The sequence below is a fragment of the Martes martes genome, assembly GCF_963455335.1.
Source record: "Martes martes genome assembly, chromosome: 12".
NCBI classification, from domain to species: Eukaryota; Metazoa; Chordata; class Mammalia; order Carnivora; family Mustelidae; genus Martes; species Martes martes.
The window spans coordinates 29,205,707-29,231,400 of record NC_137900.1 but is presented as its reverse complement, the minus strand read 5'-3'; the positions used below and the strand labels follow the sequence as shown (position 1 = coordinate 29,231,400).

At 42.8% G+C, this 25,694-nt stretch overlaps 1 protein-coding gene across 3 annotated transcripts in view; it reads left to right on the top strand.

Annotated features, from left to right (window-relative positions):
• Positions 1 to 23,219, top strand: part of FBP2 (fructose-bisphosphatase 2) — a 34,131-nt gene extending 10,912 nt beyond the window's left edge. The window contains exons 4-8 of one of the 3 annotated variants that reach the window (XM_080819163.1): positions 9,022 to 9,162; positions 11,479 to 11,616; positions 17,362 to 17,481; positions 20,766 to 20,952; positions 22,938 to 23,219. In XM_080819163.1, coding sequence (XP_080675289.1) covers positions 9,022 to 9,162; positions 11,479 to 11,616; positions 17,362 to 17,481; positions 20,766 to 20,952; positions 22,938 to 23,005 — 654 coding nt within the window. In that variant the 3' untranslated portion in view covers positions 23,006 to 23,219. Of the gene's footprint in view, positions 1 to 9,021; positions 9,163 to 11,478; positions 11,617 to 17,361; positions 17,482 to 20,765; positions 21,174 to 22,937 lie in introns of those variants that run through there. The other 2 variants (XM_080819165.1, XM_080819164.1) reach the window with 2 other exon arrangements.
• The last annotated feature ends 2,475 nt before the right edge of the window (positions 23,220 to 25,694 follow it).

The following is a 25,694-nucleotide window of genomic DNA, read 5'->3' as shown; positions in this document are numbered from 1 at the left end:
AAGAGTCTCTCTAGGTTGTTAGAAATGTTCTGTAATGGGGCACCTGGGTGGTTCAGTCGGTTAGGTGTCTGCCTTCGGCTCAGGTCATGATCCCAGGATCCTGGGATCAGGCCCCAGGTCAAACTCCCTGCTCCATGGGGAACCTGCTTCTCCCTCTCCCTCTGCCTGTGGCTCCCCCTGCTTGTGCATGCTCTTGCTTTCTCTCTCTATCAAATGGATACATAAAATCTTAAAAAAAAAAAAAAAGAAATGTTCTGTAAATTGATCTTGGTAGTTGCATAAGTGTATATTACATATATGTAAAAATTCATTGAACTATACAATTAGGATGTGTGTGCTTTGCTATGTGTAAGTTATACTTCAATAAAAAGAAAAATGGTCTACTTTTCCATACCCTCTACCACCAAACAGAGTGAACCTTTGCAATTCCCATTAACTTTACTGGTAAGTGGCCATAGGATGCATCCCTTCGTTTACATGTGACAGATTTAGATGTTTTATTGGGGTAGGAAGAAATAAAAAGATCAGAGAAAGATAACACTAAATTGTTTGTCAACTACTCTGAGATTTCCTGAGAAGAGTGTCATAGCAATAGAGATGACTAATGTGAAGTAGATCTTTGAAGTCTCAAAGCCAGAAAAAAAATGAGTCTTTCTTTTTTTCATGAGCTTAAATAAATTATAGATGGGTTAACAAATTTCATGGAGAAATAAAACATAGAAGACTATTCGTCTGGCTTTGTCTTGATGTAGGAGAAGTCCTATCTAACCATAAAGATAGAGAAGAAAATAATTTGGGCTGTAATGAATAATATATATACATATATATTTATTTATTTATAAAAATTGTATTTATTTATTTGAGAGAGAGAGGGTGCACGAGCAGTGGGGGAGGGGAAGAGGGCGAGGGAGAATCAGGCTCCCCGCTAAGCAGGGAACCCAATGTGGGACTTAATCCCAGGACCCTGGGATTGTAACCTGAGCCAAAGGCAGACGCTTAACTGATTGAGCCACCCAGATGCCTGAATAATTTTAATTACCAAAAAATTGCACTGCAAAAGAAAAGGACACTGTAAGTAAAATTAAAAGACAGATGGCACTTGAGGAAAATAGATTTAACACATATAAGGCATTACTATCTCTCATATGTAAAAAGGTATTAAAATAATCAACACAAAGACAACTACACTGGGAGAAAAATGCACAAATACATGAAAAGGGCAACTTACAAAATAAGAAATAAAAATGACCAAGAAGCCTATGAAGTTTACATTGTTAACTATAAAAAAATGGAAATTAAACAAAAGAAATGTAATTTTTTTTTAGCCATCGAATTGACCAAGTTGAAAAGATAGTGTTCTCTTCTAGTCATCAGATTGGATTAAAGCAAATGCTTTGGGTTGCCTGGATGGCCTGTCAATTAAGTATCTGACTCTTTTTTTTTTTTAAGATTTTAAAATTTTATTTATTTGACAGAGAGAGAGAGAGAGAGATCACAAGTAGGCAGAGAGGCAGGCGCGGGGGTGGGGGGGAGGCAGGCTCCCTGCTGAGCAGAGAGCCCAATGTGGGGCTCCATCCCAGGACTCTGAGATTACGACCTGAGCGGAAGGCAGAGGCTTAACCCACTGAACCACCCCGGTGCCCCAAGTATCTGACTCTTGATTTTGGCTTGGGTCATAAGTACTGAGTGTGGAGCTTGCTAAAGATTCTGTCTCTCCGTCTTCCTCTGCCCCTCCTCCAACCCCAGCACACTCCCACTGGTGCATGTCCATGTGCTCTCTCTCTCTCTCTCTAAAAAAAAAAAGAAAAACAAAAAAACAAATGCTTTTATCACTGATTGTAAAGTTGCAAGTTAATGCAACCTTTCTGAGAGGCGACTCTTCAATATGTATTAATAGTCTTTTACCCAATAGTTTCATTATTTGGAATTTCTCTTCGAAGAATAATCAGAGAAACACATATTTTTAAGATTTATTTTTAATTTTTAAATTTTTAAATTTTTTTTTAGAGAAACACATATTTGTGTACTAGATTGTTCATCTCAAAGTTGTTTTGGTATTTAAAAAAATGAGGAGACATCAGAAGAAAAATAAGGGAATACTGTAAACACCTGCACACACATAAATCTGACAACTCAGATGAAATGGAGCAATTCCTCAAAAATCACACTCTGTTAAGAGAATGAACACACAAGCTACAGCACAAGAGAAGATATTTGCAAACCAGTCTGACAAAGGACTCCTATTTAGAACATAAAAGTGCTCTCAAAACTCAATAGTAAAAAACTCTGAACAATCCAATTAGAACATGAGACATGAAGAGACATATCACCAAGCAAGTGAAAATGAGTCTTTTGGCAAATAAGCACATAAAAAGATGTTCAACATCACTAGCCATTAGGGAAATGTGAAGTGAGACCATGATGAGACATCACTACACACCCAATAGAACCCATAAAATACAAAATAGTGACAATACCAAATGTTGGCAAGGATGCAGAGAAATGATGTACCTCATGTGTTGTTAGTGGAAATGTAAGTGACACTGCCACTTGGGAAAAATTTGGCAGTTTCTTCATTTATCCCAGAGAAATGAAGACTTATGTCCACATACAAACCTGCATGTGATTGTTCGTGACAGCTTTATTTGTAATCGCCCACAACCGGAAATAACCCAAACATCCTACCATAGGTGAGTGGTTGAACAATGATACATCTCTACCATGAGAAAGCATTCAGCAATAAAATGGAATAAACTATCCAAACATGTAACAACTTGGGTGGATCTCAAGGGTATCATACTGAGTGAAAAAAGGTAATTTCAAAAGTTCACAAAATGTATGATCTTATTTATGTAACCTTCTCTAAAAGACATATTTGCACAGGGGCGCCTGGGTGGCTCAGTCTGTTGAGCATCCAGCCCTCCGTTTTGGCTCAGGTAGTGATCTCATGGGTTGTGGGATCAACTCCTGCATCTGGCTCGTGCTCAGCAGGGAGTCTGCTTGAAAGATTCTCTCCCTCTGTCCCACCCCCTTCCCCTTCTCCCGTGCTCCCTCTCTCTCTAATAATAAATAAATCTAAAAAAAAAACCAACATACTTGTACAGCTGGAGAAAGATCAGTGGCTGCCAGGGGTTAGGGATGGCGGGGTGAGGAGGTTGGGTGTGACCGTAAAGGAGTAGCATGAGGGAGATTTCTCCACCTGGTGGGATAGTTCTGTATCTTTATGTGGTGTCTACACATGTAATAAAATGGCACAGAGTAACACATGGACTTAATACCAATGTCAGTTTCCCGGTTTTGATATTGTACCGTAGTAAAATATATGCCGTGAAACTACTGAGGGAAATCGGGTGAAAGGTACTTGGGGTCTCTGTACTATCTACACAACTTCCTGCAAATCTATCATTATTTTAAAACAAAGTTTAAAAAATTTCAGGAAAAAAAAAATCTAAATTTTAAATAAGAGGTTGATTAAATTTAGGAATGCCTATGCAATTGCCTGCGCAGCCTGCTCCTGAAAATGTATGTATGCATACTTTAAAAAATATATATTTTCTATTTGTATATATATTTTACATATATTTACATATGTATGTGTGTGTATATATATATGTACATATATTATATATATGCATGTGTATAAACTTGCATGTGTGTTTGCATGTGTCTCTCAACTGAGTGCAATAACCATGGGCCAGATTGCACCTAGTAGTAGGAAAACAGGCATGAACAAGACAGTCAGAGAAGTGACATGGGTCCAGATGGGGCAAGGGTGGAGTTGGGGGACCAGGCAGGAGGTGAAGGTCACTTGGGGTGAAGTGGTAGTGGTGAGGATGGAGAGCAGGCCATGGAGCTGAGAAGGGAGGTGCTAGGAATGACTGGTCTTAGTGACTTGAGAGGAAGGCATGGGTGAGGGCAAGGAGGATGGTCAGCGAAAGGGAGGGGCTGGTGACTCTTGGGTTTCTACTGAGCAAATGACAGTGCCATTTGCTGAGACAAGAAGCAATGAGAGCAGAGCAGAGATTTGGGGGGTGAGATGGGACAGGCAAATTCCATCTTTTTTTTTTTTTTTTTCAGATTTTTTTAATTTATTTGCCAGAGAGAGAGAGAGAGAGAGTGCACACAAGCAGGCAGAGAGGCAGGCAGAGGCAGAGAAGCAGGCCCCCCACTGAGCAAGGAGTCCAATGTGGGACTCGATCCCAGGACCCTGGGATCACGACCCGAGCCGAAGGCAGTGGACCAACCAGCTGAGCCACCCAGGCGTCCTGGCAAATTCCATCTTGAGTTTGACGTATCTACGGGATACCTGACTAGGGTTGTCTGGTGGGCAGTGACTTCAACGCTGGCCTCTCAGGAATCATCGGTAGGTGCGTAGGGCTTTGAACTCTGGTTGTGCGTACGATTGCCAAGGAGTGTGTAGACTGAGAAGAGAGCTTTATTGATTAGGGTTCTAGTGTAAATGGCGGGAATGGATTAGGAAACTCTAAGGCAGGAATATGGCAGCTTCAGAGAAGGCTGGGACCAGAAAAGAGTCTCTTATTTTGCCTTCCTGCCACATGGCCACTTTACTCCTTCCTCTCTCTGTGAATCAAGTTTTCTCTGGTTCTCTGGCTAATGGCAGAAGAAAAGTGCCGTCCCACAGCTCCCAAGTTGACATGAACCAGAGTGTTCTAGCCCCAAATCTGGATTTCTGGAGCAGACTCTGATTGGCCCAGGTTGGGCGAGGCATTTATCCCAACCCTCATCAAATTTGTCTCACAGCAACTCAGAGTACCACTTTGGATAAGGAGGTCCATCTTGCACTGGTTGGATACCCCAAGGGTGGGGAGGAATCAGGAGGAGCCCCTACATTTAAGGGATCAGAGGAATAGGAGGTGGCAAAAGCAAATAAGAAGGCACAGCTAGAGCGTTCGAAAGAAGGCCAGGATGAGGGGGTGAGGTAAGAGGTAGGGTCCCCACACTGCACCAAGCAATTCTCAGACACTGGCAGGTGTCCAAGAACTCAACTCTTTTCTGACATCTGCCCAGAGATAGCATCAGATTCCAGGGGTGAAGGGCTCATTCTTACAAGGCAACCCCAGGCCATTATTTGTATTGTATTTCTGACCAACCTGCTATAGATTGGAAGTCCTAATGACTGCCGTCTGCCTCATCCACTCCCTGGCCACTCAATCCAGATGCCAGTTGCAAGCCCTGTTGTTATGTGTGCTTCTGACCAACTGGCTAGAAATCAGAGGTTCCCAAGACTCTCTCCTCAGGTCTGATTAATTTGCTAGAGCAGCTCACAGAACTCGGAGAAGCATGTTGTTAGATCATCAGTTTATTATTAAAGGATATAACTCAGGAAGAGCCAGATGGAAGAAATGCCTAGGGCAGGGTATGGGGAAAGGGTGCAGAGTGTCCCTACCCCCTCTAGGCACACCACTTTCCCTGAACCTCTGGGTGTTTACCAGTCCAGAAACTCCTCCAACTCTGTCCTTTTCAGGTTTATGGAGGCTTCATTACATAGGCTTGACTGATTAAATCATTGGCCACTGGCAGTAGATTCAATCTCCATCCCTTACCACCTTTCCAGAGGGTGGGGCTGAAAGTTCCAATTTTCTAATAATTACAGAGCTTGGTTCTCCTGGCAACAAGCCAGCTTCCTTCTGGGACATCCAAGTCATTCATCAGCATGACAAAGACATTTTATCACTCAACACTTGGGGAAGTCTGAGGGTTTTGGAAACTGTGAGCGAGGAACTGTGGGTGAAAACGAAATATATAGGAGAAATGCATTTCAGTCATCTGAATGTGCAAATACATATTTCTTACAAATCACAAAATTGGAAGTCGGAAAAGAGGGAGGTGGACAGATGCTCAGGAGAGACCCATATCAAGATGAAGACAGCAGCCAAGGGACCAACACTGCCCAGAGGTAGGGTAAAGAGGACTGGACATTGTGCTCCTGAGGTGGTAGATGGGTCATATCTGGGAGCCTGCAGTGGGAGCAGAAGACAGATAACTAGTGTAGACAGGCCTTCTAGACTCACGGACCTAGATGAAGACAGAGATAGGGCAATGGCTAGAGAGAAGTCTTGAGATCTAGAAAGTATTTTTCTTATTTCTGTGGGCCAGAGGGTTCCACCTGTTATTAGAAGCCAGTGAAGCCAGTGGGGAAGGAGTGGTTTCCTTCAAGCCCCAGCATAGAGCACAGAGGGCACAGAGAGGGTGCTAGGCTGTGTGGGGACTGCAACACCCCAGCTCAGAGGAAGGACAGCCTCTGGTCAGGGAGAAATCAGCAGGAAAGAGCTCTGGTTTCCTATTCAGAAAATGTGGTCCTTCTGGTGGCTGAGTGAAGGTGTTTCAGAAACTTCGATGGTGAAGACTAAAGATTTTAGTAAAAAAAAAAACAAAACCTTCCACTTTTCTAAAGATTCTTGAGAGCTCATGCTTTAGAGCTGTGGTTCCCAAACTGGCATGCCCCAGAATCACCTGTAAGCTTTCCGGAGGCCCAGAGTTTCCGACTCCATAGCCTGGTTGGGGGAGCGATGGGGGAACTAGTATTTATACTTCTAAAAAGATCCCAGGGGATGCTGATGCTGCTGGTCCTCTTTGAGAGTCTGCTCCAGGGCCTGGTTCTTAGAATGTGTACATGGCCAGGAATTAGAAACAAGGCCAATTTATTGAACACATGAGAAAGTCAGGTGGAAATGTAATTAGTTGCAAGAAAAAAAGTTATTTGAAAGAATGTAAGATGGGAAGATAAAGACTATTAAAAGGAAATTAGCTTTGGGGTGCCTGGGTGGCTCAGTGAGTTAAAGCCTCTGCCTTCGGCTCAGGTTATGATCTCAGGGTCCTGGGATTGAGCCCCGCATTGGGCTCTCTGCTCAGCAGGGAGCCTGCTTCTCCCTCTCTCTCTGCCTGTCTCTCTGCCTGCTTGCGATCTCTGTCTGTCAAATAAATAAATACAATCTTAAAAAAAAAAAAGGGAATTAGCTTTTTTGTTTGTTTGTTTGTTTTTGAGAGATAGAGACTGCACATGAGAGACAGAGAGAGGGAGGAAGAATCTTAAGCAGGCTCTGTGCTCAGTGCAGAGCATGATGTGGAGCTCGATCTCATGACCCTGAGATCATGACCTGAGCAGAAATCAAGAGTTGGCTCATATATACAATGGAATATTACTCAGCCATCAGAAGGAATGAATACCCACCATTTGCATCGACATGGATGGAACTGGTGGGGATTACGCTAAGTGAAATAAGTCAAGCAGAGAAAGACAATTATCATATGGTTTCACTCATATGTGACACATAAGGAATGGCATGGAAGATATTAGGGGAAGGGAGGGAAAACAGACGGGGAAAAATCAGAGGGGGAGACAAACCATGAGAGACTGTGGACTCTGGGAAACAATCTGAGGGTTTCAGAGGGGAGAGGGCTGGGGTATGGGTTAGCCCAGTGATGGGTATTAAGGAGGGCACATAGTGTAATGAGCACTGAGTATTCAATGTAAATGATGAATCATGGAACACTACATCAAAAGCTAATGATGTACTAGATGGTGACTAACATAACATAACATTAAAAAAAAAAAAAAAAGAAAGAAACCAAGAGTAGGACACTCAACAGATTGAGCCACCCATATTCTGTGACAGTGTGGAGAAGGATGCTGGCGTAGCATTGGGAGATGTGGGTCCATCCCAGCTTTATCGCTCAATTGTTTCAAAATGTGTGGGTCCCTCTCCTGACCTCCATCCCTTCACTTTTAAATGAGGGCTGGGGAGGTTCTCCATTGTTTCACAAAAGCATGAGGATGGGAAAGTACTTCGAAAAAGATAAAGCCCCATATAAATATAAATTACTACTTTACCCTGAAGAAGTTGTTCTTCAGGGGAGCTCATTAGCATAATTGACATATTTTTGATGTGTGTATAATATTCTGGCTCAATATTGTTGTTCTGATTCCTACTTACATAATCATCGGTGTGTCTTCATAACTTTACCTCCACCGCTTTGCAAATCTCTGGAATTTTCTGCTCAGCAGGGAATCTCCAGGCAGTATTTCTGGACTGGCCTTTTAGCCCAAATCCACTGGCATCTAGAGAGAACAGAGCATCTAATTAAACAGCAGAGGAAGCTGTGCTGGAAAACAGAGAATGGGGAATAGAACGGCTCAGAAGCAGTGAGGCCAACCGTTCGTATTTAACCCTTGCACACCGAGCACCACGCTCCTTGGGTATGACAGGTTCTGGGAAAGTGAGTTTGGAGCCTCAGCTTGTCACATTTGTCACAGCTATTTGCCATGGTCTGTGGAGCTGAATCCATCCGGATCTTCTGATTTGAAGAGTTGATTGAAGTCTGCCCATTTGCCTCTCCTTCCAAGCTCCTGTCACATCTGCCGCCCACAGTGATGTTAGGGTCCAGGGCCAGCCCCAGTGGTAGTCCAGAATTCTCCCCCATCCCTGAAGTCTTTGCTGTGAAGCCAGAACCCCGGATGAAGGTGCGGAGCGAGCAGGGCATGCCTCCTCTCCTTCCCACTCCCCAACTCAGCTCTCACAGCAGAGCCCAGAAATGTGCTACTCGTTTTTCCAAAGTAATCAGGTGAGTTGTTCAAACGTTCAGGCCTGAGTGTTGCATCTACACAATCCAGATGATAAAGATGTTTCCCTCCAAGGGCTGTTGAGTACAATGTTGAATACAATGAGAGCTTCACGACCTTGGTTGTTGTAACAGTTAAGGAGCCTGGCTTATAATTTTTAAGAGGGGCTGTGGTTTTTAGCATTTTGGGGTGCTTTTTGGCAGGACGCAGATGGATGTGTTCAGAAACCAGCAAGGAGTCCAAGAACGGTCTCTGCAATGGCTTGGCTCGAACCGTTTGTTACCATGGCAATGCATTCCCTCCAGATGCCTTGGCCTCAGCTCAAAATTCTGAGGACTGCATTTCCTTCAGTGGTTCAAGGAGATCTGAAGCCCAGGCTTCTGGTAGAGTGTTCTGTCCAGAGATGATAACACCCTATGTTTCTCTTTTCTCTTCCACAGACTTCAGAGGACGAGCCTTCTGAAAAGGATGCTCTGCAGCCAGGCCGAAATATCGTGGCTGCGGGCTATGCCCTCTATGGTAGTGCGACCTTGGTGGCTCTTTCCACTGGGCAAGGAGTGGACCTCTTCATGCTTGACCCAGTAGGTACCCAGTGTGTTCATATCAGTATTGAGGACTCCCTGTGTCTCTGTGCTTTAATTCCAGTTGGCTGGGGTAATTTCATACTTAATACTTGCTTTTAGGACAAGGGAATCTGGTTGGGGAATCAACACCAACATCAAAAAACATTAATGACCTGTGTGCCCCCCAGAGGGCATTTGAAGAGTTCTGTGGGGTCTGTCATATCAGCCCAGGCTCTGTCCTTAAGGAGTTTTCTAATCCAAAAATGCATTCAACCTCTTTGGCTTATGGAAATACAATCATTTTAAAAAGCCTAATGTTGCCAGTGTCTAGACAGAAACATGGATTTTTTAGAGTAGCACATTCCAATAGAACTTTCTGCGACCCAGCATATGTTTTATTATCTGTGCTGTCCAATATGGCAGACACTAGCCTCTTGTGGCTACTGAACACTTGCAATGTGGTTAGTGTGACTAGAAACTCGGTTCAAAACTTTGTCTTGGGGCACCTGGGTGGCTCAGTCGTTGAGCATCTGTCTTTGGTTCAGGTCATGATCCCAGGCCCTGGGATCGAGCCCCGCAACGGGCTCCCTGCTCGGCGGGAAACCTGCTCCTTCTCCCACTCCCCCTGCTTGTGATCCCTCTCTTGCTGTTTCTGTCATATAAATAAATAAAACCCTTTAAAAAAAAACCCCAAATTTGTCTCATTTTAATTAACTTAAATTGCCGCATGTGACTAGTGGCTACCCTGTTGGACTGCATGGATTTGTGGGACTGCTGCTAATGTACGTGTTCTTCCCAATTAAGTAAAAGATGTTACCATATTAATGGTAAAGCTCAGGACATAGGCTGGGGATGGGCTGGTCTTGAGGACCGGGATGCAGGAGTCCCAGGAACGGGCTAGCAGCATGGCCAGTCTGGCCTGGACCCTACCCCTGATTCTGCGTCTCTCACTCAGGTTTCAAGTGCCAAAGAGGAGTATCTCACTTGCCAAGCTAAGTCAAATGCCTGACCTTGGGCTGGAGGACGCTCAGCTTAGTCTTCCTCGACTGGCATCCAATGAGAAGAGTTACTTCTTCGAAGGGAGTTAGGCTGCTTTTAGGAAGTGTTACTCCACAAATGTCCCAAGCAAGCTCTTAAAAGCTCAGGAGCCAGAGACTATCAGGAACTTTCCTATAACAAAAAGAAGTTGGGCTTAGTGAACAAGGATGGCTGTGCTCTAGAAGAACAGTAGAGAGTCCTGCCAGGAGGGAGCTGGGATGGACGCAGTCTACAGCAAGTCGGCTTTTGCTTGATAATCTCGGGAGGATTCAAGAAAGGGGGGTCCGTTCTGGCTTGAGAGTGGATACCATAAATGATTGTGTCTCAGTAATTTTTATCTAGGAGGTAGGAAGATTAAAGTGAAGGTAGAGATGCATTGGTAAAGAAGAAGTTGTCCCTCACATGCAGCAGAAGGGAGGGATGCTTAGCTACATTTGTGGTTGCTGAGAATTCTCATCACTGTCTTATTTCAGACATGGTCAGCATGGTCTTGCCTCTTTATATTCTGGGATTATAAATTGCTTTGTTTATTCGGAACCTTCTAGTCTAGCTGCCTGCTGTAAGCCGTTGTCCTGGGGGATTTCGTTTTCTTAGTCTTCAAAGTTCATTAAAACTGATTACATTCCAAGCCTGGTTTTTTATCCTAGTGACCTAGACATCCAGCCTTTCGAGGTGATGCCTGCAGCCAGCTAATCACGTCCATAAACACTGCAGAGTGACCACAGTGGGGGCAGTGGGCATAATCTGATTAAATAAGTCTGAGGATTTCTTTCATTTTATCCTTTTTATTCCTTATGCCAAGTGAATACAGTTTCTGATTGAAGGGATTTGCTCATTACCCTGTATAAGAGTCACTGGGGTACTGGGAATTTTTCATGATTTCTAAGACCGAGTCATTAAAATCAATGGACCACACATTAGTAGGGGAACTACATCCCCCAGCTCTATGACAAATCCCATCCATGGAACTTCTTCCTCTCATTGTCAATGGCCCAAATCTTCCTGGAAACATTAGGAATTAACTAGGGATGAGAACTTGGGGGTATTAATACTTCGAAGTTCCCAATGCAAGAGTGACCTGACAGGCAGTGAAAATTACCAAGGAAACATTCCCTCTTTCCTTTGAATTATTTCATCTCTTGCTGGAGCACAGCTGGAGCTGCCGAAGGACAGGGACCAGCTGGGTCCTCGAGGAGGCCCACACCTTCTGATGCTCTCTGATTGTTGGGGGCGGCGCTGTTGGCTTCTGTTTCCTGGTATCTCTCTCCTTCCCGGTGTTTCTGTTCATCTTTCTAGGCTCTCGGTGAATTTATCCTGGTGGAAAAAGATGTCAAGATAAAACAGAAAGGGAAGATTTACAGTCTCAATGAGGGCTATGCCAAATATTTTGATGCTGCCACCACAGAATATGTGCAGAAAAAGAAATTTCCTGAGGTGAGTGAAGAAAGCCTAAGGCAGGGCGAATGCTGCCTCGGTGGGTCCCTGTTTGGGTGGTGGCTTTGGGGGCCGATGCCACTGTTACTGGATCTGATCAGTATGAGAATGACAGACTCTGCCTTTCTTCATAAATGAGCAACATCTTTTACAGCTCAAAGTTACCTACTCAAGATAATACTCCCTAGTTTAATTTTTCTAGGAGACAGACCACGTTTTCAAAATGCAGGATTCAGGCCAGAGCCTGTCAGGTAATTTGTTTGCTGAGCTACCATGTATATATTCTGGTCACTCACTTTGATTTGCTTTTAGGTGGAGTAATTATATTTGAAAGTCCCATTCATATGCCCTAATATCAAGACCTTGTGTTTACCCCAAGCTTTAGGATGTTTTTTGTCTCTCAACGGGATTACCAAGTTCTGGACTTCATGTGTCTATTAATGAAGTCCTCAAGATCCATTCAACGTGTCCATCATTCTAAGAGAACTTTCAAGACAGGTGTGAGAGTAGAGTCAAAGAATTTCCAGGTCAACTGTGTAAAGTCTGGTGTAAATTGGAAGAGGAATGCAAGCTTTTCTATGAGTGGGACCATCTCTCACCAAATTCTGGGGAATTCCATGAGAGACACCCTTTGTCCTGTGGCGGGAAGGCAGTGGTGTGGTGGGCCAGCTTGGCTGTCCCTGGAAGTCCTCATGAACTCCTTGGAAAAAGAGCTTGTGATGCCACAGGACTAAGAGGCAGTCAGTCAACAGGATCCCGGGACCTGCCTTTGCAAGCCCAAGGTGAAGCTATAGAGAACTTTCTACTTTTTTTCATTTATTTTTTAAGTGAAATTCTCAAAAGTGCCATTTCCTATACCTCTCCTTCATAGGGTTGTATTTTGCCAACACTCATGAACCCATCCAATGTCTTGAGGGCAAAAGTCGCAAGATGTGAATTGTAAGGTGTTAAATTCAAAATTATTTACGTGTTTCTGGTCTTGGAGATGTTTCAAAGTGGCCCCCATTCTAAGCTAAAAGGTGCCTCCTCTAGAGCCCATAAAAAATACAAGTACCACTAAAAAATACAAGTCCTACACAAAAAATATCATATGTCTCTTTGAAGGGGGGGTTTCAGTTGAGGAAAAAAAGGCATCAGCCCATGAATGACTGGTAGCTGGTGAACAGTCTGACCACACGAAGACCCCTTGTAAATCTTACCACAGGATGAGCTCCCAAATGGAAAACCACTCAAAGGGCATGATGATTATGCTAGTCAGAGAAAAAACATGAATCCCTCAGCCTCTCAGTAAAACCGGAACTCTTAAGAGATATTTAAGATCTTTCTCAATTCCATTTTAGCTTTTTCTCCTCCCAGGTAATGCTCTCTGCTCTTTAAAAGAAAAAAAGGGTTTCTCTTGTCTCCTTTCTCACAGTCCAGCTTAGATGGTTTGATTACAGCTAGAAGAAAGACACTAGGTTCTAAGGTAAAGCCACCCACTGTAATTTTGCAAAATGGAGTAAATACCTTAAGAGGATCTACACAGTTTCCCAAGAGATGTCCCAGGAGTAAGAGAAGTTCATCAGGCCAGAGGTTCTGAAGAATTTTTGACTGTGACCATTAATAACAAATACATTTTATGTCTAATTTAGAGCACACTTGTGCAAGCATGCATGTGCACACTGAAATAGAAGTAAACTGCCTTACTGTCTACTGTGCTCTAAGATATATTTTCATTATTTTCTTTTGTTTTTTATTCAATTCTATTCTGTTCTGATCTGATCTGGTCTGTTCTGTTCCAGTCCATTTGTTTGGATTGCATTTCATTCCTTTCAAAAACATGTTTAGCAATGACCCATTAAATGGATTTTATGATCCATGAATGGATTTTCATCCACACTTGAAAAAGTGTACTGTTCTGGGAAGCTTCTTAGACATTTCACTAGATCATAAAAGTAATCTACAGATTCTCAGAATGGAGACAGTGAGACAAAAATAAAATAAAGGGGAGTGTGTGTATTGCATACAGAACAGGTTAATGTCACTCAAATAGCCCATGGATGGCTGCCCATTATTGCACCCAGTATGCGAACGGGTAGGACTCGTGCAGTAGAATCTAAATAGCAGGTTATTCTGATCTCCTCCTCGCTCTGTAACAGCTGTGCTAGGAGCAATCCCTCCAAGAAAACAGAAAGTCTGTGTTCACTCATCACGGAAATGATAGACTATTGAGCACAACATACTAATCAGTATTTCCGTATCGATTCAAAGATGAGACCCTTCTCAACAGCAAAGGAGGGCACATATTCCCTGACATAAAGCAAGGTTCCAGAATCCTCCAGTTGTTTTTTAACGTGTAACTCCAGATTTAATATACATCTTCCCCTAGCATAAAAGGAATTGTTCTGTCTCTAGAAGATTTTGGTTTTGCTTACTTTTTACATAAAATCCCTTACAAGTTCCATAAACTGAAAACTAGGCATTAGTTGGTTCTGGCCCAGAAAGTTTAGTCTACATGTAACAACAGGACACCAGTGTGAATGCTTGATAATTTCCTCAGGCCATGCTTGATAGTCCAGGGAAGGACTTTCTTCTTGATGTAAAAAAATTATGATCATTTTGATGGAAGTGCTGGATCGTATTAGGAGTTTCCAGTTCTAACTGATAAGACAAGCAGAGCTACAGTGAAACCCTAAGTTGGATTCCAGAATTTCCTCCTATAGATACAGAAAGGGAATTTTGACTTTGGACAAAGGGGAATATCCTCAACAGAGTGATGGGCATCCTCCTGGCTATGGTGGAGGTTGGCAGTGATCCCTTAGAAAGATTAAAAGGAAATTAGGGAAAAGAATCTGTACGCCCTTCGATCAGCAATTCTCTGAGAAGAGAGAAGGACAGAGATGAGAGCAGGAGAGGCTAGCTTGGGGGAAATTGGCATGAAGCCATTGCTTTCTTTTATTAAGTACTTTTAACTCTTTTTAAATAAAGAAAGGCCCAAAGAAGAAGTCAATAAATAGTCTGTAATATTTTCACTTGATTGAAACTAGTTTCTTTTCTTGTTAACAAAATTTAGCAAATAATATGTCTCAAAATCCACTCCTCAGTATATACCCCAAATAACTCAAATCAATATATTCAGAAAAAACTTGCACAAAGATGCTTACAGCAGCATTATTTACAATAACCAGAGGTGGGAACAACTCAAATGTCCATCAACTGATGAGTGGATGAATAAAAGATGGTACATCCATACCAGGGAGTATTACAAGCCATAAGAAGGAATGAAGTATTGATCGATATCATGATTTCAAAAACATTTATGCTAAGTGGAAAAAGCCATTTGATAAGATTAGGTCAATGTGTAGAGACATGGGCAGATTAGTGGTTGCCAGGGTCTGGGGGGAGGGAGGAGGGATACTACTTAATGTGTATGATGTCTTCCTTTGGACGATGGAAATGTTCTGTAATCAGATAGAGGTCATGGTTGCACCATATTATGAATGTACTAAATGCCACTGAACTGTATATTTTAAAATTGTTAATTTTATCTGATGTAGATTTTACTTCAATTAAAAAATGTAGTCTAGGATTAGGAAATGTAAAACATAGAGAAATATACAAAATTAAAGGTGAAGCCCTCTTCCTTCCCTTACCCTCAGCCAAGGGGCTCTTTGCAGGGATGACCACCGCCAAGTGTTGCTTTTATTCTTTGAGCTGGGATGGGGGGAAGGATTATGCACATTCATCTCCATATCTATACCACTACCCTTTTAGAACATTAGGTAGACCATATTAGTTTCACCTGATTTTCTTTTTCATGATTTAAAGATTGACATAATTGCCATGGAGATCCCAAATGTATACACTCATGACCTTTTGCAAGTGTATCTGTAGGGCACATGTCTTACTGAAGGTGCTGGGTCAAAGGATATGAGCATTTCATGGGCTGTTGTTACCAAAATAGTCTTTCAGAAAAGTTGCATCAATTTATAGTCTCCAGCACCATATGAAAGAGTACGCATTTCCCTATGTCCTTGCCAGTGTGAGATATGGTGAATCTTTTAAAATTTTTGTCCCTTTCAAAAATTTTTGAAAAGGGGAACCTTGTGGCTCGATTTGCATATGTTTAATTATGCTTTATGTCATAAAGCATATTTATGTATTTATCAAGCACCTACTTTTGTCTTAGTAAATTGCCTATTTCTATCCTTAGCAAATACTTACTTAGTGTTATTTATCTTTTTCTTGTTGCTTTGGATAGGCACTTAGTAAAGGAAGGAAACTAACTTTTGTCTGTTATTCATGTTAGAAATATGTATAGACTTTCAGCTTTTGATCCTCTAGAAGTGCTGTCCAATAAAAAGCTAATAGCCACATGTAGCTATTTAAATTTAAATTAATTGCCAGTAAATAACATGTAAATCATCCTATTTTCATCTACACTTGTCTCGTTACCAGAGCTCAACAGTGGTGAGTGGCTGCCGAGTGGGACATTGGTGATCAAAAGTGTTTTCATGGGGCACCTGGGTGGCTCAGGTGGTCAAGCCTCTGCCTTCAGCTCAGGTCATGATCCCAGAGTCCTGATCCCAGAGTCCTGGGGTCAAGTCCCGCGTCTGGTTCCCTGCTCAGCAGGGAGCCCGCTTCTCCTTTTCCTCCCTGCTTGTGCTCTGTTGATATCTCTGTCTCTCTTTCTCTCTCAAATGAATCAGTAAAATCTTTTTAAAAAAAAGTGTTTTCATCACCACAGAGAATTTCACTGGACAGCCTTGTTCTAAATTATTTGTTATTTTCTCCTTTTAAGTCTCTCCCCATCTTGAAGTAATTTGGCTATAAAAAATGAGGTAGGGATCCTACACGCCTCTTCTCTAAGAAGTTAGCACAGTGCTGTTTGTTCCCCAATAGTCCTCTCCCACACTGATTGAAAGGTCCTGTTCAGCATAAATGAAATTCTTGTCTATTGTTAGGCCCATAACTAGGCTCTATTCTGAGCTACTGGTCAGTGTTTGCATTTCTTCCTTGCATATGTAAATATTGTTCACTGTGTGCTCTTAGATTTGGTAGAGATAATTTTTTCCTTGTTCTTCATTTTCACAAATGTTCTTGTTTTCTTTGTCAGAGAATATTAATACCAATTCTTTCAAGTTTCTTTCCCAAAAAGTCTGTTGATATTTTCTAAGAGTTTTATAGCCTTAGCTCTTAATGTGCCGGTCTTCCAACCACTTTGAGTTAACTTGTCATGTGGTGTAGTTTAAGTTTTTGGTCTATCTTTAAAATTGGGTTATTCCTCTTTTTATCATAAAATTGTAAATTCATTTATTTTTATTCATTTATGTATGTTAGTCCCTCCCTTCAGTTGGGAGTTCCTTGGGGGCAGAGACTGTCTTCCTGTTTTTGGCATCCTCAGGGCCTGGCCTGGTGCCAGGCATAAATAAGATGCTGAAAAATTACTTATTGGGCTGAGTTTACACGCGATTTGTGAACAGTACTACTCATGTTGTTAACTAGGAGAGTAATTGGCACATTTTGCATTCCACCTAATATTCAGGGTTTGGAATCACTGGTAGTGCCTGCTTTTATTGTAATTCAATTCATTTTGGGGGGGAGGTGACTATCTCCTGCTTGTCTAATGCAAGCCTAAATGCTGCTGATGTCACCTTCTTTAACAGGTACTTTGCTTTGCTCTGTAAACCTCCTATGGCAGGGTACGTGGGTAAGGGAGTATCTAATCCAGGTGAGCATCCTGTCTCTTCTCTCTCCGCCTCCTAGGATGGCAGTGCTCCCTATGGGGCCCGGTACGTGGGCTCCATGGTGGCCGATGTGCACCGCACCCTGGTCTATGGAGGGATCTTCCTGTACCCGGCGAATCAGAAAAGTCCGAAGGGCAAGGTAATTCTTGTTTGTCCCCTGGCTGTATTGGTCAGTAAGCCAGTTGGACTTCCCTTTCTCTTCATGCCTGCTTTTTGGCTACTGCTCTGTCCTTTTCACTTGTTTGTGAGTGTGCAGGTGGAAGAAAAAAGAGGTGTATTTCCCATTAATGGATTTTGAGGCTGTGGAAGAGGCTGAAGATGTTAATGGCCATTTTCACTGGTCTTCGTGATCCCTGGCCTCATGTCTGTCATTCACATGAGTCTGCTGTGTTCATCTGCCGCTTTCTACGTGCTGTGCCTGACTTGTAGCTTCAGCAACGCCTAATTCTGGATGAGAAATCCTTCGAGAATCTAATGAAAGCTATGGATCCACTTCCCAGGGAAAAAATACACACAAACAGACATTACATACGTTTTTAGGGGTTCACAGATGACCTTAAGTCTACCCATGAATCCTCTAGAGAGTTCCCAAATTTCAGAATAAGAACTTCTGGTCAGAACTTGTTTAATACTTTTGGAAAGGTAGTTCCTGGGTGATCTTACTGCAACTTTATGACACAAACCCCAAAATACTTGTATGATCAGATGGGAATCTTAAGATCCGAAATGCGTCTATCCTGAATAGACCCTCCCATGGAAATGTGTCTGATTTTTAGCCAACCACAGAAATCGTAGGTAAGTAGACAAATCGAAACAAAGATCTACTGTGTTCTCAGACACACCCACAACTGGCCGTGTGTATATTTGTGTCCCTGGGTGTGCAATTTGAATTTTTGGAATCCCAGATTCAAAGCCATGATAGGAAATCTGGGCGCCTGGGTGGCTCAGTGGGTTAAAGCCTCTACCTTCGGCTCAGGTCATGGTCTCAGGGTCCTGGTATTGAGCCCCACGTTGGGCTCTCTGCTCAGCAGGGAGCCTGCTTCCCCCTCACTCTGTCTGCCTCTCTGCCTACTTGTGATCTCTGTCTGTCAAATAAAAAAAAAATTAAAAAAAAAAAAGAAATCTAAGAGCGCATGAGACCAGTGGGAAGATTTTTAATATGCAGGTTATTGTGTCAGGAATTTCTCTTCATGAGAGTGTTGAGCTCAGGTATATTATAACCTTCAGAAGTAAGAATCACAGCCAAGTCTGCATGACAGGTGCGGGCATGGGGTATTAAATGAGGTCTGGAAAACGAGGAAATGCTTGCATAGAACAATGCTTTTGCTGTCTGCTCAGTTCCAACACAGAAAACATTAGTCTGTTTCTTACCAATTATTAAAAATGATTTACAATGGGTCAGAAAATATGCACATGGAATTATGAGACATTTATGTAAAGACATATAATTCCATGTATAGATCTATATTCATGACACCATCACCATCCTTATTGAAAATACCATTGGTTCCTGAACTCTGTGTTTTAGCGTTGGTGGTCTCTGTGAGTGCATTGGTGTGTGTTTTGGCGGTGGGGTAAATGTGTATGCCTTTTCTCCTGTGTGTGCTTTTCTCTGTCTATCTGTTCAGATTTTAACTGCAGAAAAAAAAAAAGTAGATCACATGGGCTGCAGGTCAAAGCGACAAGAAGACCTGCACATTGTGTTTTAAGATGAATTTACTATAAGGACAACTTTAGGTGAAGGGCAGCCTTGGCTCAAAGACAAACTTTATGTGAGGATGTTCTGCTTTTTTCTTTTTCTTTTAAATATCTGAATCAACATAGTAACAAAGGCTACTGGGTAACAGTCTGAGACTTTGTCTGACATCCCAAATCCCTCATCCTCAAGTACCCAGAGCAAGGAAAGGGGGAAGAAAGAACCGAACTCTAGAAGCTGAAAGGTAGCTGTGCAGGACCAGCTGGCCACCAGTGTCCCTCCTCTGGGTGACCAGGGACCAAACTAGTGGATCCAAGTGTGTCCACACCCACTGGGGCTTCTTTGGACCCTGGAGGTCTAGGGTGGAGGGCATTGTATACCGTTTTACCAAAGTGCCAGTAAATACCCCCAGAGCCTTAACTTACTCTCTCCTGAATGCCTGTCTCTCTAACCTAGACCAGAGATATTTTGCTTCTCACCATGAAATAACAATGATTCAAAAATTAGCACAAGATATGACTGCTTCTCAAAGAGTTTCAGATGGTCTTCAGAAAGGGTTTGAAGAAAAGAATGGGAAAGAAAAGGCTATAGAAAGCTGGTGCAACCACTCTGTAAGCTGATTACAGGAAGGAACTTGTTATCTTTTAAATACAGATTTTGCACCTATTGGGAAGGAAGGAAAAGATAGTATGATACTGGGCTAGACCATGCAGCTAGGCTGTCACCCTGAATCTAATGGGATGTGTGCGTGTTTGTCTGTAGGGGGTGGGTTGGTGAGGAGTGCATCACAACACAATCACAGAAGTAGGCCTAAAAAAGGCGTTGGGTCCAGCCCATTTCTATTCAATTCCCCAAGCACTCACTGGGTGCAGGGCAGACACCTGCTGGTTCCCGTAGTGCCTGTTAGAAAAAGCAGTCCTTGCTCAGGATAGGCTCAGCCCTGGGTACATGGGCATGACTTGGAAAGCCGGGCACAGGCTGACTTTACCCTCCCCACCCTGCCCATTTCTGCCTTCCACTGGGAGCCCTTGGGCAAGGGACATGGTAGCCTTGTTTGGACACTTCCCTTGGGTCAGACATTACTGGGAAGGGAGATGCCACAACGTCCAACCCAGACAGACTCTGTCCCTGCCCTCAAGACCAAGCGTGTAAGGGGGAAGGCAGATATGAAACACACCTCCGTGTGACAAATATAGGAAGAGGAATGTGCAGGATACTGTGGGAGTGCAAGCAGGGAACGTTAACTCTGTCTTGGGGGCCAAGAGAAAAGACCATTTAAACCCCAGCAAACTACCTAGTCAGGTTGATGATGTGGGGTTCTTCCCCATGATCCCGAACACTGAAGTTATCCTGAGAGACCACCTAGCACTCTCTAGGTGACCTTCCTTCTCACCCAAGCGGGATGGCTCCCTTGCCCTAAGGCCTCACATACACAGGCTCCTGACCAGCGCTCAGCATCAGTTTGGCTCCCTGTTGAACCAACAGCAAGCAAGGATCTAGGTCTTATCTCCCAAGGGAGGAGGCAGGCCTCTCATAAGCACAAAGGTCACAAGACAGTTTAGAGACTGACCAGCAATGCCCCAAAGACATGGCCATGAACCTGGTGTAGTCATGCTAACACGACACAGAAGTTTAGCTGCTGGAATTCTCCATCGAGTTTAAGGGGATGGCTTCGGGATTTTGGGCCACTTGCAGAACTTGTCCACCTGACTCTCTTTCTCCCACAGCTCCGGCTCCTGTACGAGTGCAATCCTGTGGCCTTTATCATAGAACAGGCTGGAGGCCTGGCGACCACAGGCACCCAGCCTGTGCTGGACGTGAAGCCGGAGTCCATTCACCAGCGAGTCCCCCTCATTCTGGGGTCCCCAGATGATGTGAAGGAGTACCTCACCTGTGTACAGAAAAGCCAGGCAGGCAGGTAGTGGGTTTCACCTGGAATGCTGCCTTTTCTTTGTCATGTCCCTTCTATTAAGGGCCCTAAATAAACGATCATTGTAAACAGTGGTGATGAGTCACAAAAGACAAACCCCTGAATCAGCCCCAGAAGAGCAGCAGTGAAGTGCTCCTCCCGGCTCCAGAAGCCAGAGGCGATTCTGTGCTCCATGTGAAGGGCTCAAAGTAAAAACCCACATTTGAAAAGAACAAATTTGATCTGTCTTCTCTTAAGCACAGCAGCTAATAGGGTTAGAGTTCCAAGTCTGTCAGCCAGGAAATCCGCAGCTATGGATTTTTGGGGCAAAAGGTTTAGAGATCAGTTAAGAATTTGTCTTGGTTGGCTTAAAATTTGAACCTAGTGGAGACTGCTTCCAAGATGGCAGAGTACTAGGCAGACCCTGAACTTGTTTTGTTTTGAATACAACTAGACTAGCCTTGAAGTATTTTGAAAAACTAGAAACAAGATGGGAGGAGTATGGAAATAATCTACACATTTGGAGTGAAGGAATTTGACAGAAGTGTGGTTCACAGCTCTGAATTGGGGGATTGGGAAGCTGTGGAGTGGGGAAGGGGTGTAAGCTTGGTTTGCAGAGCCAAGTCAGGAAGAGAGAGGAAGTTGGAAAGATTGCAGCAGTTTGTGACCCCATAAGTAGCTGTCGAGTGGATCCCTGGGTTGCTCAGGGAAAGATTGCTCTCCTTTCCGGAGGGCATTTGAGGATTATTAGTCCTCTCCAGAGACAAAGGGACAGCCAGGGAGCCACTGAGGGGAGCTCTCCACCAGGGTCAGAGGGGTGCACAGAGGGGAGAAAACCTGTTAAGTTTTTGCTCTGAGCCACAATAGGCTTGAACCTCTTCGCGCATGCACCTATAGTCGCTTTTCTTGGACTGTCTGTGGACAGTGCGGAGGCTGGAGTCAATGACAGGTAACATGGCTGCTGCATTACTGTCTGCCGCTTTACTGTCTGCCACAATAGATCCAAGCCTCTGTGATGACTTTTCTAGGAAAAAGGGAGTAGGGGGTAGTGCAGATGGCTGATAGCCTGGCCCCAGCTTTCCGTCAGTGTTATGATAAACTCTAGCCTCTGCACACATACTGTATGAAGGCTTTTCATGTATGGAATCATGCTGGACATAGCCTGATCCTCCCTGTCTGGGGACAGCATTGAGTATGCACACCTTACCAGGCACTTTAAAACTTAGAGTTTTGAATCCCAACCACTGGCTGAGATAAAATAATACAGTAGATCTGTGACTGTGGGCATGCTGATGACCTGGACATAGACAGGTTAGGGAACGAAATTGATGAGGGCCTAGGCCACAGGAGATTGCTCGATTTTCTGGGAGAGCCTCCTGAGCAACAGCTGCTGAGGGTTCTGCCCCCCTAGGGACAAAGGGATGAGGTGACACCATATTCTACCTTCTCCACATGACGCCCTCTTCCTGTCCACCAACACAGATTCCAGAGAGAAACACAGCACCTCTGGTAGAGGCTTGAATCCCTTACACTAAACCCCACCCCCGGAACTGGCAGGAGCAAGTTCCAAGGGCAAGTCAGCTTGTAAGCCAGCATAGCAGGCCTTTCCTTCAGAAGACAAACACAAACCCCAGCATATACCAGGTCTACTAGTTAAAGAAAACTCTAAAACATCAGCTTCTGGCTTACCCTCACAAAAACAAAAAACAAAAAACAAAAACAAAAACAACAACAAACCATAATAAAACACAAAAAACAAAGCATCCCTACTTAAAGGTGCCCCCCCCCCTCAAACAAGGAGGAACTCTGTAGAGGAAGGACCAGTGGGAAAGAGCAGCCAAAACACAATAGCAGAGTGTACACAGTGTACACTGGAATCACTTTCTGAAGATGTTGTTGTTGATTATTGCTTTTTTTTTTTTTTTCCTTTTTCCCCTTTTCTTTTCCTGTCTCTTTCTTTCATCTTTTCCTTTCTGGACAAAATTACTAGAAGGAGAAATTCACAACAGAAGAAAGAAGCAGCTCTGCCATAGATTTAATGGATATGGATATAAATAAGATGTCAGAGGTATAACTCAGAGTAATGATTATAAAGATACTAGCTGGGGTTGAAAAAAGCATAAAAGACGCTAGAGAATCCCTTAGTGTAGAAATAACAGAACTAAAATCTAATAAGGTCAAAACTAAAAATGCTATTACCGAGATCAGTAAAAAATGGAGGCTCTAACTGTTAGGGTAAATGAGGCAGAAAAGAGTCAGTGATATAGAAGACAAAATGATGGAAAATAAAGAAGCTGAGAAAAAGAGAAAAACTACTAGGTCACGAGGAGAGGCTTTGAGAAATCATTGATACCATAAAGTTCAATAGTATTTGAATAATAGGGGTCCCAGAAGATGAGAAAAGAGAGAGAGGGACAGAAGGTTTATTTTAACAAATTACAGCTGAGAACTTCCCTAATCTGGGGAAAGAAACAAGCATTCAAGTCCAGGAGGCCCAGAGAACCACCCCCCAATCAATGAAAATAATTCAATACTCTGACATATAATACTGAAGCTTGCAAATTTCAGAGATAAAGATAAAATCCCGAAAGCAACTATAGACGAGAGCTCCTTAACCTACAAGGGTAAAAACATTAGATGGCAGCAGACCTATCCATAGAGACATGGCTTGTCAGAAAGGACTGCCATGATATATACAGGGTGCTAAATGAGGAAAACATGCAGCCAAGAATACTTCATTCATCAAGGCTGTCATTCAGAATGGAAGGAGAGATAAAGAGCTTCCAGGAAAAACAGAAACTAAAAGAATTTGTGATCACTAAACCAGCTCTTCAAGAAATATTAAAAGGGATCCGGTGAACAAAGAGAGAGCCCAGATGTAACATAGAACAGAAAGGAGCAGAGACATTATACTGAAACAGTGACTTCACAGGTAATACAGTGGCACTCAATTCACATCTTTCAATAGTTACTCTGAATGTAAATGGCCTAAATGCTCCAATCAAAAGACACAGGGCATCAGATTGAATAAAAAAGCAAGACCATCAATATGCTATTTGCAAGAGACATATTTTAGACCCAAAGACACCTCCAGATTGAAAGTAAGAGGGTGGGAAACTATTTATCATGCTAATGGACATCAAAAGAAAGCTGGCGTGGCAATTGTGATAGCAGACAAATTAGATTTTAAACCAAAGACTGTAATAAGACATGAGGAAGGACACTATATCATACTTAAAGGGTCTATCAGGAGGATCTAACAATTATAGATACTTATGCCCCTAATGTGGGAGCAGCCAATTTATAAACCAATTAATAACAAAAGTAAAGAAGTGCATTGATAATAATACAATGATAGCAGGGGACTTAAAACCCTCCTCACTGCAATGTACAGACCATCTAAGCCGAAGACCAACAAGGAAACAAGGACTTTGAATGACACACTGGACCAGATGGACTTCACAGATACATTCAGAACATTCCAGCCTAAAGCAACAGAATACATGTTCTTTCCAAGTGCACATGGAACATTCTCCAGAACAGGTCACATACTGTGTCACAAAATCAGGTCCCAACAGATACCAAGAGTTTGGGACCATTCCCTGCATATTTTCAGACCACAGTGCTTTGAAACTGGAACTCAATCAATCACAAGAGGAAATTGGGAAAGAACCCAAATGCATGGAGGCCAGAGAGCATCCTACTAAAGACTGAATGGGTCAATTAGTAAAATCAGAAGAATTTAAAAAATTCATGGAAACAAATGAAAATGGAAACACAACTGTTCAAAACCTTTGGGATGCAGCAAAGGTAGTCCTAAGAAGGAAGTACATAGCAATACATGTCTTTCTCAAGAAACAAGAAAAGTCTCAAGTACACAACCTAACCCTACACCTTAAGGAGCTAGAGAAGCAAATAAAGCCTAAACACAGCAAGAGAAGAGAATTAATAAAGATTAGAGCAGAAGTCAATGAAACAGAAGCCAAAAGAACAGTAGAAGAGATCAATGTAATTAGGAGCTGGTTCTTTGAAAGAATGAATATGATTGATAAACCCCTGGCCAGACTAATCAAAAAGAAAAAAGAAAGGACCTAAATAAATAAAAACATGAATTGAAGAGGAGAGATCACAAGCAACACCAAAGAAATACAAACAATTATAAGAATATATTATGAGCAACTATATGCCAATGAGTTAGGCAATCTGGAAGAAACAGATGCATTCCTAGAGACATATAAACTATCAAAACTGAACCAGGAAGAAATAGAAAACCAGAACAGACACATAACCAGCGAGGAAAGTGAAGCAGTAATTGAAAATCTCCCAAAAAACAAGTGCCCATGGCCAGATGGCTTCCCAGGGGAATTCTACGAAACTTTTTTTTTTTTTTTTAGATTTTATTTATTTATTTGACACAGAGAGAGAGAGAGATCACAAGTAGGCAGAGAGGCAGGCAGAGAGAGAGGGGGAAGCAGGCTCCCTGCTGAAAAGAGAGCCCGATGCGGGGCTCGAGACCATGACCTGAGCTGAAGGCAGAGGCTTTAACCCACTGAGCCACCCAGGCGCCCCTCTATGAAACATTTAAAGAAGAATTAATACCTAGTCTTCTGAAACTGTTTAAAAAGAAATGAAATGGAAGGAAAACTTCCAAACATATTCTATGAGGCCAGCATTACCTTTATCCGAAAACGAGACAAAGAACTCACCAAAAAGGAGAATTACAGACCAATATCCATGATGAACATGG